At 40.4% G+C, this 18,351-nt stretch overlaps 1 protein-coding gene across 1 annotated transcript in view; it reads left to right on the top strand.

The window, feature by feature from the left end:
- The window catches only part of NUP205 (nucleoporin 205), an 83,420-nt gene extending 67,738 nt beyond the window's left edge, over positions 1-15,682 (top strand). The window contains exons 35-43 of the mRNA XM_082693262.1: positions 1,241-1,367; positions 6,021-6,097; positions 7,509-7,637; positions 7,863-7,989; positions 10,842-11,008; positions 12,583-12,706; positions 13,159-13,287; positions 13,622-13,695; positions 15,324-15,682. Coding sequence (XP_082549388.1) covers positions 1,241-1,367; positions 6,021-6,097; positions 7,509-7,637; positions 7,863-7,989; positions 10,842-11,008; positions 12,583-12,706; positions 13,159-13,287; positions 13,622-13,695; positions 15,324-15,476 — 1,107 coding nt within the window. The 3' untranslated portion in view covers positions 15,477-15,682. The remainder of the gene's footprint in view (positions 1-1,240; positions 1,368-6,020; positions 6,098-7,508; positions 7,638-7,862; positions 7,990-10,841; positions 11,009-12,582; positions 12,707-13,158; positions 13,288-13,621; positions 13,696-15,323) is intronic.
- Positions 15,683-18,351: the final 2,669 nt, after the last annotated feature.

The following is an 18,351-nucleotide window of genomic DNA, read 5'->3' as shown; positions in this document are numbered from 1 at the left end:
TTCCTCCTATCAGAGAGATCATATGATAATTGTCTTTCTCTGATTGACTTACTTCACTTAGCATTAATACCCTCTAGTTCCGTCCATGTTGTTGCAAATGGCAAGATTTCGGTTTTTTGATGGCTGCATAGTATGCCATTATATATATACACCACATCTTTATCCATTCATCTGTTGATGGACATCTAGGTTCCTTCCATAGTTTGGCTATTGTGGACACTGCTGCTATAAACATTCCGGTGCACGTGCCCCTTTGGATCAATACATTTGTATCTTTGGGGTAAATACCCAGTAGTGAGATTGCTGGGTCCTAGGGTAGCTCTATTTTCGACTTTTTGAGGAACCTCTACACTGTTTTCCAGAGTGGCTGCACCAGCCTGCATTCCCACCAACAGTGTAGGAGGGTTCCCCTTTCTCTAAGCATCCAACTCTTGATCTCAGCTCTCGTCTTGATCTCACTGTTGTGAGTTCAAGCCCCACATTGGGACCCAGCATGGAACCCTCATTAAAAAAAAAAATAATAATAAGATTGCAGAGTTCTATATCCAATAGTTACAGGCTAAGGCCAGGAATCTGAATAAAAAATAAAAGGGGGCACAGTTCCTGAGTGATTCAGATGTTTGGCTTGTTTTAACATAGTTCAGCCTTTGAGGCATTTATGATCTAGTTGAGAAGACATTACATGTAAAAATAATTGGATTCCTCCATGAAAGTTCACTTGAAAATGCCACAGTGGAAGGGCAGAGTTTAGAGGTCAGGATTTTTATCGTATTTGTATTATATCCAAAGGAGAATTTAACAAAAGCTTTTATGTGATTGTTTCCATGTCAGGCTAGTCAGATTTTCCCAGAGCAACTTAAATTCAGGGATTTTTATCCCCACTCATTCTAAATTCCTATTCTAGTTCCATTTAGATAAAAATAAACAAAATAAGGGTCAAGTAATAGTTTTCATGTAGTAGTTGTAAGTTATATTATACTTTTCTACCTTAGCCTCTGAGTACAGTAATTTCTAAAAGCTGAAATCATCTTTGGTTTTCTTTTGCATTTTAGGTAAATGTTTGCTTCTTGAGGAAATAAACAATAAATGCAGAAGACAATCACTTAAATTACGTTCACTGTGATTTATGACATCACATTTGGTGCTTTGGCTTTATTAAAAAGATGAATTACAGATGTAGAAAAAATGTGCTCGTCTTGACCTCCCTTTTTTCTGTTTCTCCTCCCTTGGCCCGGCTCAGGTGCTGCAGTTTCTCATTTCCCATTCGGATACCATCCAAGCGATCCTGCGCTGTCAGGACGTGAGCGCCGGCTCCTTGCAGGAACTGGCTCTGCTGACAGGAATTATAAGTAAAGCAGCCCTTCCTGGTGAGTTGAGTATGTTGAACGGACTTTGAATAATTCTCTACAGACTGACGTACACTTCATAGAATGAGGTTTTTATGGCTTTGCAGTACATAGGACTTATTGAAATTGGTACTAACGGAGTTAACTGCCTTTTTTTTTTTTTTAAAGATTTTATTTATTTATTTGAGGAAGAATGAGTGAGAGAGAGCATGAGAGAGAAGGTCGGAGGGAGAAGCAGACTCCCCAAGGAGCGTGGAGCCCGATGCAGGACTTGATCCTGGAAGTCTGGGATCATGACCTGAGCCGAAGGCAGTTGCTCAACCGAGTCACCCAGGCGCCCAGCCTCTTTTTCTTTTTTAATTAGTAAGTTTACATGTATAGGATGATATATGATCATACCAAAAAATTCAGAAAGTTAAAGAAAATAATTAATACTCAAAACCTCACTGCCTGGAAATTAGCAAGTGTTTTTTTTCAATCCTTGTGGTGCTGAAGCAAGCACAGAATCACCACATGTTAACATTTGGTGAGTGGCTTCTCAGACATTGTTTTTTGATTATGCACGTACAGGAGAGACTCGGACATCCTGAGGTGACTTATGAGAACAAGATTACCTCTTATGTGCAGTTTAAGAAAGCAATTTAGTTTTGGGGTGCCTGGGTGGCTCAGTTGTTAAGCATTTGCATTCAGCTTAGGTCGTGGTCCTGAGGTCCTGGGATTGAGCCCCAGGTCAGGCTCTCTCTCTCTCTCTTGCTGTCAGATAAATACATAAAATCTTTAAAAAACAAGAAACTATTTATTTTTACATGAACTTAACTGATTAAAGAATTAATTGAAGAGACTCTGAAAACATTGCTGAATTCCAGACAAGTGTTTCTTCACTCTGAGAGCATAAGAGCTATTAGCTCTTTTTTTGTTTTGTTTTGTTTTTTGTTAAAGATTTTATTTATTGGAGAAAGAATTAGAGCGAGGGAGAGGAAGGGAGTGCTTGTGAGCAGGGGGAGGGGCAAGGCGACTGCACGAAGCACGGAGCTGGTGCTGGAGCCCAGTGCCTGGGCTAGATCTCAGGACCCTGAGTCGAACGCTTAACCGGCTGAGCCACACAGGCGTCCCTATCTCTTGGTATTTTTAATTTGTACTGAGGTCCCTTTTCCCAAGGAAAAGTATATTATGCTCCCTAAATACTCTAATGTTGATGAATGTCTAAAAGTTGCCTTTATTCATGAATGATGGCATGGCTGATTATGATTTTATTTACCTCAGAACTTGTAGCTCTTATTTACTAAGCATAATGTGCCAAGTACTTATTTTAAACATTTAGTATATTTATTTATTCCTCACAACGGCCTGACGAGATTATTTTCTACGTTTTACAACTTAAGAGAACAAGAACTTATGAGAACGTGCCTTATTTTCTACATTTTACAACTAACAAGAACAAGATTACCTCTTACGTGCAGTTTAAGAAAGCTATTTAGTTTTGGGGTGCCTGACAGAGAGGCACAGAGAGGTTGCCTTGTCCAAAGTCACATGGATAATACTGGTGGTGTGGTTTCCCAGCCAGTATGGCTTCTGAGCCCGTGCAGTGAACTCGTAGGCTACACTACCTCCATTTTTAACCTGCTGCCAAGTCAGAGGCCAGCCCGTGATTCTGCTCCCCACAACCCCAATATGTTTTTCTCTCCATGGGGTATCGGTGCTTGGGCCCTTTTGTACTGGGAGAGAAAGAGTGTTTGGCAGGGCAGAGTGCGGTGCCTGGGGAAGCACTGGGAGCCCCTGCTTATTCGGATGAGAGTGCAGCTTCCACTCCTCGCAGTCGTGGTGTATCTCAGTCCTGTGTGCTTGTTAGGCTCATTTCCCCAGATCATCCCAGTGTCTTCAGATGAAACCAGTCAGGTCATCCTTCTTACCTCTGCTGAGGTCCCACGGTGCTTTGTAATGGTTCTCCTCCTAACGGGTTTCCCTTGATTTCTCTAGGCCTTGCCTAATTACTCTAAAAGATTTCTCTGCAAACTGAAGAGTCTTCATAAGAATTTGCAAGAGTTTTTGGTTTATCTTCTTTCCTTCACTGCATCTGAGGAGTGGAATAAGGGTCATGAAGCTGAATAATGCTACTTACTTCACCAGAATTTTCTCTTATTTTTGTCCTTTGCCATCACCATTTTTTAGTGTTTACGGCATAAGTCCCCCCACCGCCACCCCCTTTTTGGCAAATTTCATTCATTTTGTAGGTTGATGACAGGGGAGACATTCTTTATTTTTTTTTTTACATTTTATTTATTTGAGAGAGAGAGAGAGAGAGCAGGAGGGAGAGGTAGAGAGGGAGAAGCAGATTCCTCACTGAGCAGGCAGCCTGATGCGGGACTTGATCCCAGGATCCTGGGATCATGACCTGAGCCAAAGGCAGACACTTAACTGACTGAGCCACCCAGGTGCCCCAACAGAAGGGACATTCTATGATGCTGCTTCATTCTATGATGCTACTTCATTCAGCACCAAAAGTGCTGAGATAGGATAGAGAGAATTTATCATATCCTCTGGTAAGATCGTTATATTCATGAAATCTCCTGTCATTAATTTTTTTAAATGCCTAAAATTTTTGTATTTTGCTTACTAGCATCATTTGACCCTGTTAGGGTATTAAGATTGTATTTGGAAAAACAGGTTTTTTTTTTTAACATGCTGATGATAAATTCAAACAAAATAAAAGAATAGAGTGAAAATACCATGACTGGCAGTTCTAAAAGGAATCAGTAATCAATTTATTTTTCTAGACATTTCTATGCATATGGTATAAAACTGTCACCTCCCTACACAAATGAAATCACACTATACACACTGCTGTGTAACTTTTTTCCAGATCTTTTCTCATCATCACATAGAGTTCCTACCTCATTTTTAAAAATTGGCTGCATGATTCTCCAGTTATGAGAGCTAATCAGATCTTTATTGTTTAAGCATATCCCTGTAACATGTTGACTGTTGCCAGTCTTTTTTTTTAATTTCCAGAAGTGTGGCATTTAATAACTGTGTGTGTGTCTTTGTACACATATGTGTTTTTGTAGATTTGAGGTGATAGGCTTGATAAATTTCGATAGTGTTTGGTCTGAAAATATATATGCTTAAAACTTTTTTTTTTTTTTTTTAAAGATTTTATTTATTTATTTGAGAGACAGAGATCACAAGTAGGCAGAGAGGCAGGCAGAGAGAGAGGAGGAAGCAGGCTCAGAGAGCCCGATGCGGGACTCGATCCCAGGACCCTGGGATCATGACCTGAGCCGAAGGCAGAGGCTTTAACCCACTGAACCACCCAGGCAGGCGCCCCTAAGATTTGACTTTTAAGTAATCTCTATATTCAGTGTGGGGCTTGAACTCACAACCTCAAGATCAAGAGTTGCGTGCTCCACTGACTGAGCCAGCCAGGCGCCCTAAGTAGTCTTTTTAAACAGAGGCAGCGGGTGGAAAAAAAGAACTGGGGAATATCAACACATGCTGCAGAGATCAGAAAGTTTGAGGACAAAGAGAAAAAAGCCTGCATTCCATGACAGGGTTAGATACACAATCCGGCTTTCAAGGGGTGGGACGGGAAGAGAAGGGCTTAGAGTTGTAAGCAGCAAATGTGGCAAAAATATTTCAAGAATTTTATATTAACGAGGTTTTTGCTTGTCTTTGTTTTGTTTTGGAGTACAAAGGAGACCTGGACATATTTTCAAATAGTGAGGAAAAATCCTCTGTGGCAGGCTAGATTTTGGTAAGCTGGGAAAGAAGGGGATTCTGGGAGCAGACTCGCGGAGGAGGTAGAGGCGGGAAGGGACAGAGAATGAGGCACAGGTGAGGTATTGCGAGCCGGCATGTGTATTTTCTGTAGGTTTGGGTGAGGTCATGGGCTGAAAAATCTAGAAAGAGGAGGTCTTATCATCGTGAGTAGCAAAGGATAAGGTTCTGGGTTATATACCCTGGAGTGGATGCTTGGAAGTTAGGCCTGAGTTAAAGAGATTGTACAAACAGAAAGTTAGGGTGACTGAGACAGGTGTAGGTGATCCTCAGCAGAGAAGCAGAGATCCTCAACAAAGAAGAAGCCAGTGTGGGTTTGCTCGGAGGCCTCGATAGAAATAAAGGGATTTTTCCTGATAGCTTTTTTTTTCTCATAGTTTTTTTCCTATGAGAGGTTGATCACTCTGATTTAAGAATTTTGTAGTAAGTCTAAACAGAAGCTGAATGGGAACTTTTTTATGTATATGCAAACTGTACTTTGTTTAAGGGAAATGAAAAAAATTAAATGATACAGTACCTAGGAGAGTTAAATGAAAAAGGAAATGTATTTCATTATCAGCATTTTATATCCTAAACTCTTTCATGACAAAGTAATTTACTGCTGAGTTTAGAAAATTTTAACTTTTGTGGTTATAAATAAAAAGTGAAATTTATGCCAAAACCTTTAAAAAGTACCTTTTAAAATTATGAATTCAATCTAGATTTAAGTTGCATGTAAATGAACAAGTGGTGAACTTCCAGTCTTTGTGAAGTTGTATTTCCCAGAGCTCCTTCATGGCAAGTCTCTGTCTGTTCTTATACATAGGGAATATAAAATGCTAGAACCACTCTTCCCGGTCTTTTAATGTTTTTATTTTGTTGATTATAAAACTGTATTTAAAAGCATTCCAAATTTTATAGGTATATTAAATGAACTTGATGTTGATGTAAATGAAGGATCTCTAATGGAGCTACAGGGACATATTGGAAGATTCCAGGTAACTGATTCTGACTTCTTTAAAGAGTAATTCCTAAAAGACTTACAGTAAAATACAGCAGTCCTCTCATCCATCCTCCCTGTTCTGCTTCCTGGATTTGGGCAAACCCTCTTGATGGGTTTTAATTGATTTTGTGGTGTATCAAAATAATGTGTTTATTTTCCAATTTTAGGAATCATCTGTTGATTTTCCATTGAGGAGGATGAGACCTTAGATCCCTTTTGTCCTTTTCTTCCACTGTATAATATGGACGGTTCTCACAACACTGTCCCCCCACCCCCACTGAAACGCAACATAATTATATCATAATTTTAATTAGATAAGCACTTGTCATTTATGATTAAGAATGGGTGATAAGTGGCGCCTGGGTGGCTCAGTGGGTTAAAGCCTCTCCCTTTAGCTCGGGTCATGATCCCAGGGTCCTGGAATCGAGCCCCGCATAGGCTCTCTGCTCGGCAGGGAGCCTGCTTCCTCCGCTCTCTCTGCCTGCCTCTCTGCCTACTTGCAATCTCTGTCAAATAAATAAATAAATAAATAAATAAATCTTAAAAAAAAAAAAAAAGAATGGGTTATCACCCATGTTTACTTTTAAGTGCAACATTATATTTTCCCTAGAGTGAGTAGTTGGGTTTTTTTGTTTGTTTGTTTGCTTGGCTTTTTTTTTTTTTTTTTTTAAGATTTCATTTACTTATTTGACAGAGAAAGAGAGAGCAAGCACGCACAAGCAGGGGGAGCAGCAGAGGCAGACTCCCCACCGAGCAGGGAGCCTGATGATGCGGGCTCCATCCCAGGAAGGACCCTGGGATCATGACCTGAGCTGAAGGCAGATACTTAACTGACTGAGCCATTTCAGCGACCCTATTTGCTTGGTTTTTATATAGTTCGTTCTAATTTATTCACAGGCTGTCTTCCAGTTATGTAATCTCCCTTTAATATATTTGAACATATTGTCAACTAAATATGTATTGTCTTTGTGGGAGCCTCCTGGCCTGCTTTGATCTGAATAGCTTCACTTTTGATTGGCTTCAGAATAATTGTATTTATATATTAGAATTTGTATTTCATTGTTTTTGGTACGGTAATTTTCTTGACCAGTTCTCTTTTCGTGAACTTTTTTCAGGTTTCTAAAAGAAAACAGTTGCTGTCAGCATTTTTGTGTACAAATTTTTGAGCTATAGATTAGATAAACCTAACTGGTCTCGCTGGGTCCAAGGATACACATACAGGCTGCAAAAAGGCTAATTTTAATAGGGCTAACTTCAGTTGCCTCAGTTGGAAGTAAGAAATCAGACTCCTTAAAGAGCAATTTTTACTCTCTGATGAGTTTTTCTTTTTTATATCCCTCAAAGAGAGGTCACTAATTTTAGACATACCCCATTATATATGAATAAAATCTCTTTCTCTTTCTCAGCGCCAGTGTTTAGGACTTCTAAGCCGCTTTGGGGGATCTGACAGACTGCGTCAGTTTAAATTTCAAGATGATAATGTGGAGGGAGATCGAGTGAGCAAGAAAGATGAGCTCGAACTGGCCATGCAGCAGGTAAGAAAGTAGGGTGGGCATCGTGTATCTGTTCTTGAACATTTGTGTGTTTTCAGAAGCAAAATAACAGATGGGTAGATGGGAGTAATTTTGCAAATTGATTTAGAACTTTGTTATAATTTTACAAAATGATCAGTAACTTTGTTCTCCTCCAAATCTGGAGTTCGATGATATTTGGGCATTTGGAGAACTAATATTTTTGTTACTGTTATTCTTCCTTCGTAGATCTGTGCCAATGTCATGGAATATTGCCAGTCACTCATGCTACAGATCTCCCCCACATTTCAACATGCTGTGTGTCTCTTCACCCCCAGCCTGTCAGAAACCATTAACAGAGATGGACCCCGGCAAGGTGGGCCTGTTTCTTTCTTTATGTATTTGAGGATTAAGTTTTCTTCTGTATTCTGTATTTTTTCTGTATTTCTGTATTCTGTAATTAAGACAAAATCTAGTTGGCTCCAGTGAGACACAGGTTTTTTTCTTTATATGTAGTTAGTGGGAAAATTTGTAAATGACTTTAAGAAGGCTCAGTAAGGCGGTAGTGTTGTCAGTCCCGTGCATAAGCTAGAGAGCCCGAGAGGACAGAAAGTCAAGATTTTCTGAGGATAAGTTTAGAAAAGCTTTGTGGGGAGAGTATGGTTTTGAATAGTATTTGAGACCCCAAAGAGGCTCTAAGATTGGTGAGTAAGCTAGCTGGGTGAGAAATGTACAAATGTAACAGACGGTTTATGTGTGAAATCATGTTGAGCTGAATGCAGTGTCTAAATTGGGTTCTGTAGTATAGCCCCAAATTTCTATACCACAGCAAAGTAAAATGTAGGTGCTAAGTAGATGCTAAGTAAATGTAGATGACACAGTCTATGACTTCCTAAGGACATAATAGGCGAGATCTGGAAAGTGACGGCTATGGGCTGATGAAAGCTGTTATCCCATGGGAGACTCAGAAGACAAAGCCCATTCGGATCTTAGTGGTTCTTGGTAATGGAATGCACTGCTACTCATTTCCAGAAGCTTTTTGTGTGAGGTTTCTGAACATCATTTTGTCACATTTTCATCTTTAAGATCTTATTTTCTCTGAAAATTACTTAATCACATAAAATATTTAACAGAATGATGTTATGAAAAACATATTAGCTTAACAGCTTATAACCACTGTCTCGTGTAAATGGTGCCAAAAACTGTTTGTGTGACTCCATTATAAAGTGTCGAAGGAGGCCCTTTTCTTCTCCCTTGAATCTTACAACATTTTAAAACAAATTTAACCTCTAACATTTTCAAATGAAATTGTAGTTTTGTTATCTATTCTTCAAAAACATTAATTATATGCTAATAATGTATCAGTAGTAATTATTAACAGTTCATTCGGTTTCTTCCCACTTTGAGCCAGTCTTTCACATACGAAGTCATTCTTAGATCTTTAATACTTGATGAACTTTATGAAGCCTTACATATTGGTCTTCATTTTTCCTCAGACTTTTTAAAGATTTAAAAAGCCTACTTACCTTTGCCAGTTGTAGACACAGGAGTGCATAGGTGTTTGGTAGGTTCAAGAACATTCAGTTGTAGAGGGCGGTCTAACCTAGCGGAGAAGAACATAGACTCATGACGAGCTGCCTAGATTTGAGTCCCCGTTCTGTGAGCGACTGTTGATAGGACTTTAGAAAAGCAACTTAGTCTCTTTGTGCCTCACCCTCCTCATCTGTAAAATGAGAGTAACAGCAGGCTCTTCTCCAGTGAATTACTGGAAGGATTATCATGTTACTCAAATGTGAAGTGCTTTAGAGCAGTGTCTGGCCCTTAGCACTGCCTAAGTGTGACGTAGAATTATTTTCATTCCTGCGGGTCATCACTATTACTATTTAGTATATGTGCTATTACTTGTGGTTGAGGGCGCTCTCCTGTAGCACTTCTGCTGCCTGGACCTCACGCTCTTTCCTGCAGAATCTGTTTCTGTAGTCAGCTTTGTCGGGAGCCGTCCTCATCTGCTGTTTAAGTCTGCTGGCTTCTGCACACCTTAATATTTTCTGGCTATGAGCATGTCAGTATGTGAGAACTCCTGATAGGCTTTGAAGTACTCCTGTCAGCATTAGATCATTCTCTTTTTGGGTGTTTTCCTACCAGAGTAGGGATCATTTAAATGTTGCCTGGGCACCAGGGTCCCTAGGAAGAAGGCCCTATATTGTAGAGACTGTCACATCTTCACTGAAGATGGGAAAGGGAAACCCGGCAACTTAGATGAGTCTAGGGTGTCCTGGTTGGTGGCAGCATCCACTGACAAGAAACTGTTCTCTCTCTTCCTCTCCTCATGAAGACCTATGAAATCTGACTTTGAAGCCAAGTTAAGGGAGATAGTGGGGAAGGAAGCAAATGCACATCTCTCCTACAGTATTCTTGGCAGTTAGAGCCATTAAACAAAGATTATCTCCAAATTATACTTGAAATTACTAAGGTATTTCCCAAGGGGTCACTCGGTTGTAAGAGGAAATTGCTGTGTTTGCACCAATCCGTCCATTTCTTCCCTTCATGAACTACTTTCCCAACTTCTCATGGTTCCTTTGCACCTTCATCAGAAGCTAGTTGAGTAAAAGGTAGCACATTTTGTTTTCCTACCCAAATGGACTTATGGTGGTAAGAGAGTTGTTGAAATTTAAATTTAATTGTATCTTTTCAATATCTCAGTGTTCTCCTTCTCTTGGGAGAATGACTGTGAGCTGGGAATTCAGCAACCAGAGAGGTGCAGACCAGAAATGAATCGATATAACTAGGGCTGTAGGTGAGGCAGGATTTCTTCCCCTGGGCTCTGGAAACTCCAACTCGTATGTACGGCTTGCACGTGTGTGCATGTATGTGTGTGTGTTTGGGATGTGGGTGGGGAGCTGGATGCAAAGGTGTGTGCCAGATTTATCAAAGAGGTCTCCCCCCCCATAAAGGGAGAGTTCTGTCAGAGTCCACCAGCCAGATTGCCATATTCTTTAGGCTCCTGCTTTGTGCATAGAAGCTCCTAATCATGGTAGCTCGCCGTTCCTCTGAACTGTAAGAAGTACACACCAGTAGTCTTGGGTTGGTTTTAACCCACTGAGCCACCCAGGCATCCCTTGGGTTGGTTTTAATAATAGCTTAAATGCCCTTCAATTACCGGCCATCCCTCATTTAAAACAGGTCTTATAGGTGGAACATTGTGTTTTTTTTTTTCAACTCTGTTAGATACTCAAGCTCCAGTGATTCCGTACTGGCGCCTGCCTGGTTTGGGTATTATTGTCTACCTGCTGAAACAGAGCGCTAATGATTTCTTCAGTTATTACGACAGTCATCGACGGAGTGTCAACAAACTACAGAACGTAGAGCAACTTCCACCAGATGAGATCAAAGAGGTATGAATCTTATAACGAGCTGTGGAGAGTTTTGAGAAGCCATTGTTTTTCCTGATAGGGCCACAGTCCTGGTGTCTGACTTGTGCATAAAGATGACGTGTGCAGTGAGATGAAAGGGTTTGAGATGATGGCTCTGTGTGGCCTGAAGAAGAGTCCCTCACAGGAGTACCACGCCTGGTAAGCAGGGGAACACTTGAATGGGAGACAGGCAAGTCACACCTGTTCAGGAACACCACCTGCCCTCCAGTAGGACGGCAGCTGGCTTGTGAAGAAGAGCTTTGGTAATTTATGCTCTTTTAAAATCTGTGCTGAGAAACTTGGGTTTCTGTCGCAAAGGCTTATTCAATAGAAGTGATCCCTTAAGTATGTCTCTGTGCCTTCAGCATCTTCGGTTTCAGGTGAATTTTTCAGACAAATGGGATGGCACCTCAGACCTGACTGCCTGCCCTCGGTGACCCAGAATCACTCACTGATATTTACTGTAGCTAACAATGCTGAGTTGCTAGGCCTGCTTCCTGAGCAGCTGCTGTCTTTCCCGTTTGGCACAGCTGAACCACGCCAGGTATCCCTTGGCACGTGCCGAAGCTTCCTGGTGGCCTGTGGTGGTCTGGAGGTGGAACCATGTTGCCATTCCTCGTTTGCACCAACTGTCCTGGAAAACTCCATGTCACTTTACAGAGCAGTCAGAGCTCCTCCCTCTTGCCACTCCTCAGGATGACAGGGCACCTGTGGTGGGTGGTGACGATGTGCTGGGCCCCAGCTGCAAGTTCTATCTCAGTCCTTGAGGACTGAGGACTGTCACTATACCTGCTTTCTCGGATGAGGAAATGGTGGTCCTGGAGGGTTGAATGACTTATCCAGAGCCACACAGCTAGCGTGTCCCGAGGCAGGAGTAACTGTGACGATGTTCAGATAATCCCTGAAATTGGGTGATTTACCTCTGGCAGCCCTTCCCCCTCACATGCAGCTTGTGAGCGATGCCGGTTCTTGTCAGAGGGACTGCAGCCTTCCCGTCAAGGACGTGGTGCTCCCCCAGCCGCACTTCAGGGTGCCTTCTGTCAAAGCCACAGCTGAATTTTGAGGCGGCCCACGGTGCTTATGCCGAGCAGAGGTGTGATGAAGGGCGGTTCTGGGTTGATGAGCCTATTTTAGTTTATGCTGTAGAAATCTGCTTTACATTTTCTTCAGAAGACACATGACAGCTGTTACAGAAATTCTCCATGGCACTGTTAGACCTGCAGCTTGAAAAACCTACTGTTGTGTTTTGTTTTAGTTTGACAGGAAATTCAGGGTGGGTCGGCCCATCAGCAGATTGGAAATGTCAGTTTCAGAGATAAGACCTTTTCCAGAAAGCAGCAGATGAATCTGCATTTGTGAATTCCACTACTTTGGCTCTCAGTTTTTTTAAAGTTACCAGCTTCCTAACTAGATAATAACCCTTGTCTGCAAGGATGTTTAAACTTCTTTGAATGTTATTCGCCTTGTCTGTCATAGGGACCCAATCTATAGAGTTTCATGAAGTTTTTGTTACAGTTTATGTTCTCGCTAATGCTGCTTTTGCTTCTGGTCCTCAGTTGTGTCAGTCTGTGATGCCTGTTGGTGTTGAGAAGATCTCCACTGCCCAGAAATATGTTCTAGCAAGACGGCGCTTGGTGAAGTTGATCAACAATCGAGCCAAACTGCTTTCCCTTTGTTCTTGTATCCTTAATGGAAATCACAGTGGGAATTTGAATGGTGACCTTTAAGAGAATCTTTCAATATAGGAACTGTTTGCTGATTCTCAAATTATTTGGGCATTAAAACTGTATGAGAAGGGACATAATTTTTTTTTTCTCAGTAAATGCCTGACCTATTTCCAAACTGAAATTTTTTTTCTTATCTTTTAGAGTTAGCTAGTAATCCTGATAATGTATACAGTCATTTTGGACTGAAGGCAGGGACTCTGTTGGTACAGCAGCCCCTGGTCCCCACCTCCTTCCTCTCAACACACCTTGCTGCTTTCTGGGGGGGGACACCTTCAGTGGAACGTTTCCCCTCTCTCTCAGACCGAGGCAGTGGGTCTTCACTCATGAAGTAGTGAGGTCTCTTTGTTTTCCTCCTCAGAAACTGGTTTGATGAGATTATCTTCCTTTAGTCTGAGCACTCTGTAGTCATCATAGAGACCTGCCTATTTATTCTTTGGCGCCATCTGGAGTACTACTTGTTACACTGCACGCCCACGGACTCTCAAGATTCCTTGTTTGCCTCCAGAACCTTATTTAAAAGCAGAAGACTACAAGGTAAACTTTATTCTGAAGATTAGTGAACCATACATACCTATAGATTTCCGTGCTTTGAAAAACTAGTGACATTTTTATTTATTTTTTATGTTTCCGGGTTTCTAAGAGTGGATTGGGCCATTGAGAGCTACTTCGTTATTAGACTTAGCTGTTTCTTGTACCTTACTTCTGCTCATGGGAGATAGTGTGGAGCATAAGAACATCTTAGACGCCAGTCTTTAGCTTCTCGCAGTGAAGAGCTGGCCAGCTCCAGAGTCCCCTGGTCTTGAGGTTCTTCTGCCAAATGGTAGATACATACTTGTAAAGCTGGTTTGTTTGTGTCTTTCATTGCCAGATTCCTTCACTTCAGAAACCAACCTGGATTTTAGAAGTGGGCTGACTGGAGTGAGCCAACATGACATAGACCAGGTGAGGTTCTATCCACATACTCTTTCTATTTTGAAAGGAAAAAGGAAAAGCCTAGTATGTTGGTAAGATAATGATTTTCAGGATTGTGTTCAAAGACCTGATTTTAATTCCGTCCTGGCTGCCTAACAATATGGGACTTGGAACAACTTAACTTTTGCGCCTCCATTTCCTCACCGAAGAAATGGGAATGATAGTTCGGCCTCAGAGAGTTTTGTCAGGATAAAATGAGGTTTCGTATGTGGGGCTCCTGGGGCAGTAGTGCCTGGAAGGAACATAGTGAGAATTCAGTCATTAGTAGGCGTCGTGATCAGAAAACTCCCAGTTTCTTTAGATTGACTTTGTGGACTTCTTAGGCACAAAGGCTAACTTAGCACTTAATTTTTCAGGAAATAATTTAATAGAGAGAGTATGAGCAGCCATTAAAAATTCCTTTGCAGGAGACTATATTATTATGGTATTATGTATTTAGTAATCTCTTGACCTGTAATATCGGAATGGATGAAGAGCATTCTGAAAACAGTTAATTTAAAAACCTCACATGAACCTAATAAGAGTCTTGGGAACAAAACAGTTAGCAGGGTATGTGATATTAGATAAACTGAATTACAGCTAGATCTGCTGCTAGGCATCTGAGTGTCCCTAGCTCTGCTCTGATAAAGCCTCTAGTCTTCTGTAATCCTTCTTGGTCACTGCCTTTCTTGAAGCCAAAGACTGGGCTTTATCCAGGAAAGAGCATCCTTCCGACCATACTTAGCCAGATGTCATACGTAGCATGTTCTCGTCCTCGTCCTGACTGCATCTGCCCTTGGAGTGACTGCATAATAGTAATTCATGTTTTGCTTGGCTTGTTGAGGGAAGCCAGTGTTCAGTGAGGCCATGGGCGGAGTTAGCCAAAGAATAGTTCTTCCAGAAGATGTTTGGGAAATACGTGTTGAATTAATGACTGTTTGTTTCATTAGACTGCTCTGTTATAGTTAGAAGAAATGCAGGATTAATAAATGATCTTCTCATTCTGTGCTTTGTATATGTGCTGCCGAAGCGAGCACCTCACTCTGTGGTTTGATTTTACTGCAAATCTAAGGCAGATAGAGTCATCTAATTTTACACTTAATTTTAGTGTTTCAGTATAATACCAATAGAATCCATCCAAAACTATATAAGCATTCTAAAATACATGAATTCTAAAGTGTATACCAGGTTCCTTTCCTCTATTTATATATTTTGAAAATAAACACATGTAAATTTTTTTTCTTAATTGAAAAATCAAATAAAAGTAAAAAGCTTCTTTCCAATTTATCCTTTGTTTCTTTCCTCAAAGGCATCCACTCCTAACAGCTTCTTGTATTGCCCTTGGGGAAAAGTTTTGGTGTATATGCCCATATATCAAAAGCAGCATCCATAGTTGTTGCTATTTAAGATTTTACACATTTTTACAAGATAAGAAAGAGGGAAAAACAATTCTATACCAGTAAATTCTAGCATGGAAGTGTGAGTATTTAGTTAATTTGCTACATGAGAAAGGACCGCATTACAAAAATTCAAAGATACTATAAATTGAGAGATATAGAATTAAAGAAACATTTGAGACTGTAATTTTAATAATGATATGTCATCTGTGTTACCTCTAGCTTCAGGCTGATGCTATCAACGCTTTTGGAGAATCACTACAAAAGAAACTTCTGGACATTGAAGGATTATACTCAAAAGTTCGATCTCGCTATAGTTTCATACAAGCTCTTGTCAGACGTATCCGAGGCCTGCTAAGGATATCCAGGAACTGAGAACCTGTGCTTATACTCTTCTAGGGAAGAGAGGAATTGGGGAAAACTGTCCCCTTCTTAATAGATTAGCTTGTTTCTAAATTATGACCAAAAAATATTTTGCTATTTCTTTCTTTATATATGAACATCTTTTCTGTACATTTCTTTGCCTGTTTCCAATTGCACCGGTGAAAAAAATAAATACTTTTTAAAAAAAGGAAACAAAACGAATGGATGGTTAGTCTTTTGAAATTTTACCTAGAAAACGATCAACATTAATAGGAATCCAACAAGTAAAATTCCCACAGTGGTGTTTTTCTTCTAGGGATATAGTTCTGAATGTTATATTAAAAGCATAGTCTGAAAATTCTACTGTTTTATCCCTTTGTTGTCTACATTACACCTTTGTGATATTCAGGGTTACTCCGTGAGCTAGAGTGGACAAGAAACTGTAGCTATGCTCTTTGACAAAAGTGTGCTCAGTGTTGTGAATGTGTTACAGAAAAGTCCCAAGAAATGAAGCCCTCTCCTTCCTAAAATTGTTTTTTTTCTTTTCTGCATATAAATGACAGTGGAATGATTTGCATTTCTTCCTTAGAAATGATTAGAAATTTCACAAACTAATCACCTGCCCATATTTCTCATGTAATTAATATGATGGCTACGATTAGAGCAAAAGAACATATACAATCACATTCTACTTCTTGCCCAGTTGTACTTATGTTTAAGTAACTGCATCATCTCAAAGTCCATTTTTCCCTTTCCAGCCACCAATTATTTCAGCCTAATATATGGGAGAGACTGGGCTCATGTAGTAGCAGAAAAGTTATACTTAGTTATAGTGTTGCTCTTTAAAAAAATTTTTTTTCTGACATTTCCATAGCATCTTTTTAAAAGGGCCTTGTCATTGTTATATTTTGAAGTTAATTTATTGCCCACCACTTAGAAACATTAGTGTTTAGCTGGAAGGCATCCCGCTAACAAATAGAAGTCTTAGAGGAGTGTGAATGTGTGAGTAAGTGGGTCCACCATGGAGGAGCGACTATAGCTGCCCCCGGTCAGGCCTCTGGCGACTGTACCATCTGAACACGGGCAGGAGCCCAGAAAGGATCAGAAGGGAGCCCGGGGCACAGAATCAAAGCATTTTATAAACCTTGTGAGTGTGAAGCTGAATTGAAAATGATTTTTAGATTTACTAAACCTTGTTTTCTTGTTTTCCCATCATTTCTTCCAAAACCTCCAGCAGACTGGATCAGAATTTGGACCCTGGGGAAGAATGTGTGCGGAGGGAGGGCGGGAAGGATCGCAGCTTTGTAAAATAAAGCCGGAGGGAGAAGCTCCCACAGGGGGCCGCAGAGGACACACTGCCCGGCTCAGCATGGTTACCTGGGGTGTGGAGAGGGGCTTTTGGGTGTGTGGCTGGTGCTCTGCAGCAAAGCAAAGGGGATCAAAACATTGCAGAACTTGCATTTGAAAAAGGTGTAGCATTTAAAGGGAGGGTTCGTTAGTCCTAAAAACTACTAAATAAGCTGAAGGTCTTAAAACATTGTTTTTACTGAGTTAATCTGTTTGGTGGGATTAGACAAAAGAGGTGAGTACCTTTTTTTTTTTTTTTTTTTTTAAAGATTTTTATTTATTTATCAGAGAGAGAGAGGGGGAGAGAGCCAGCACCGGCAGACAGAATGGCAGGCAGAGGCAGAGGGAGAAGCAGGCTCCCTGCTGAGCAAGGAGCCCGATGTGGTACTCAATCCCAGGAGGCTGGGATCATGACCTGAGCCGAAGGCAGCTGCTCAACCAACTGAGCCACCCAGGCGTCCCGAGGTGAGTACCTTTATTATTATAGTTTTCATAAAATAGTGTTACATAAATATATGTCCATACTTTATTTGAGCTATAAAAGCTGTCGATACACAATTGAGTCATTTCTAAATATTTGTCTGTTTTCCCAGGTTATTTTGAGAAAATGTTGACTCTTCACAAGAGTTGAAAGAAAAGTACAGTGAACCTATATACAGCTTTAACCTAGCTTTGCCAACTGTTAACATTTGCACATTTGCTTTATCTTTTTATATGTGTATATATATACTGTTTTTTTCCCTTAACTGTTTGAAAGTAGGTTATTGACATTGTGACACTTCATCCATAATACTTCAGCAAGTATATCCTTCCAGATCATAATAGTATTATCACACTTAAGACATTTGCTAATAAAATGCAATAAAAATTTTTCTAATACTGAGCTTGTATTCAAATTTCAGTTGCCCCTCAAAATGTACTTTTAGAAAATTTTTTTTTTAACCCAGAATTAAATCAAGAATCACACATTACATTTAGTTCTCTCATTTTCCCTTGATTCAGAAGTTGTTCCCTTCCCTTTTCAGGGGAGAAGGTGTTTAACCTGACACTTAAGCTATTTTGGAAAAGGTCCCCACAGTTATGTTTTCTTTTTTAATTCAGGTTAAACATTTTTGGCAAGAATACTACAATTCTTTTTTATTTTTTAAAAGATTTTATTTCTTTATTTGACAGAAAGAGATCACAAGTAGGCAGAGAGAGAGGAGAAGGGAAGCAGGCTCCCTGCCAAGCAGACAGCCTGATGTGGGGCTTGATCCTAGGATCCTGGGATCATGAGCAGAGCCGAAGGCAGAGGCCTAACCCACTGAGCCACCCAGGTGCCCCAAGAATACTACAATGCTATGGGTGATGTGCTTTCAGCATATCCTATCAGAAGGTATATCAGTTTGTGCTATTATTTTAAGCTTGCTCACTTAATTAAGGTAGTGTTTGATACACCTCTCCATCGCAGTGAATAATCTGCGGGTTGATGCTTCAAGAATGTGAATTTATGTTTCCAAAACCTTTTCAGCGATTGCTTTTGTCATGTATTCAAATTTTT

Source organism: Mustela nivalis (assembly GCF_964662115.1).
Source record: "Mustela nivalis genome assembly, chromosome: 12".
In the NCBI taxonomy this organism is placed as follows: Eukaryota; Metazoa; Chordata; class Mammalia; order Carnivora; family Mustelidae; genus Mustela; species Mustela nivalis.
The sequence above is the reverse complement of the archived record's forward strand: the minus strand, read 5'-3'. Positions and strand labels throughout refer to the sequence as shown.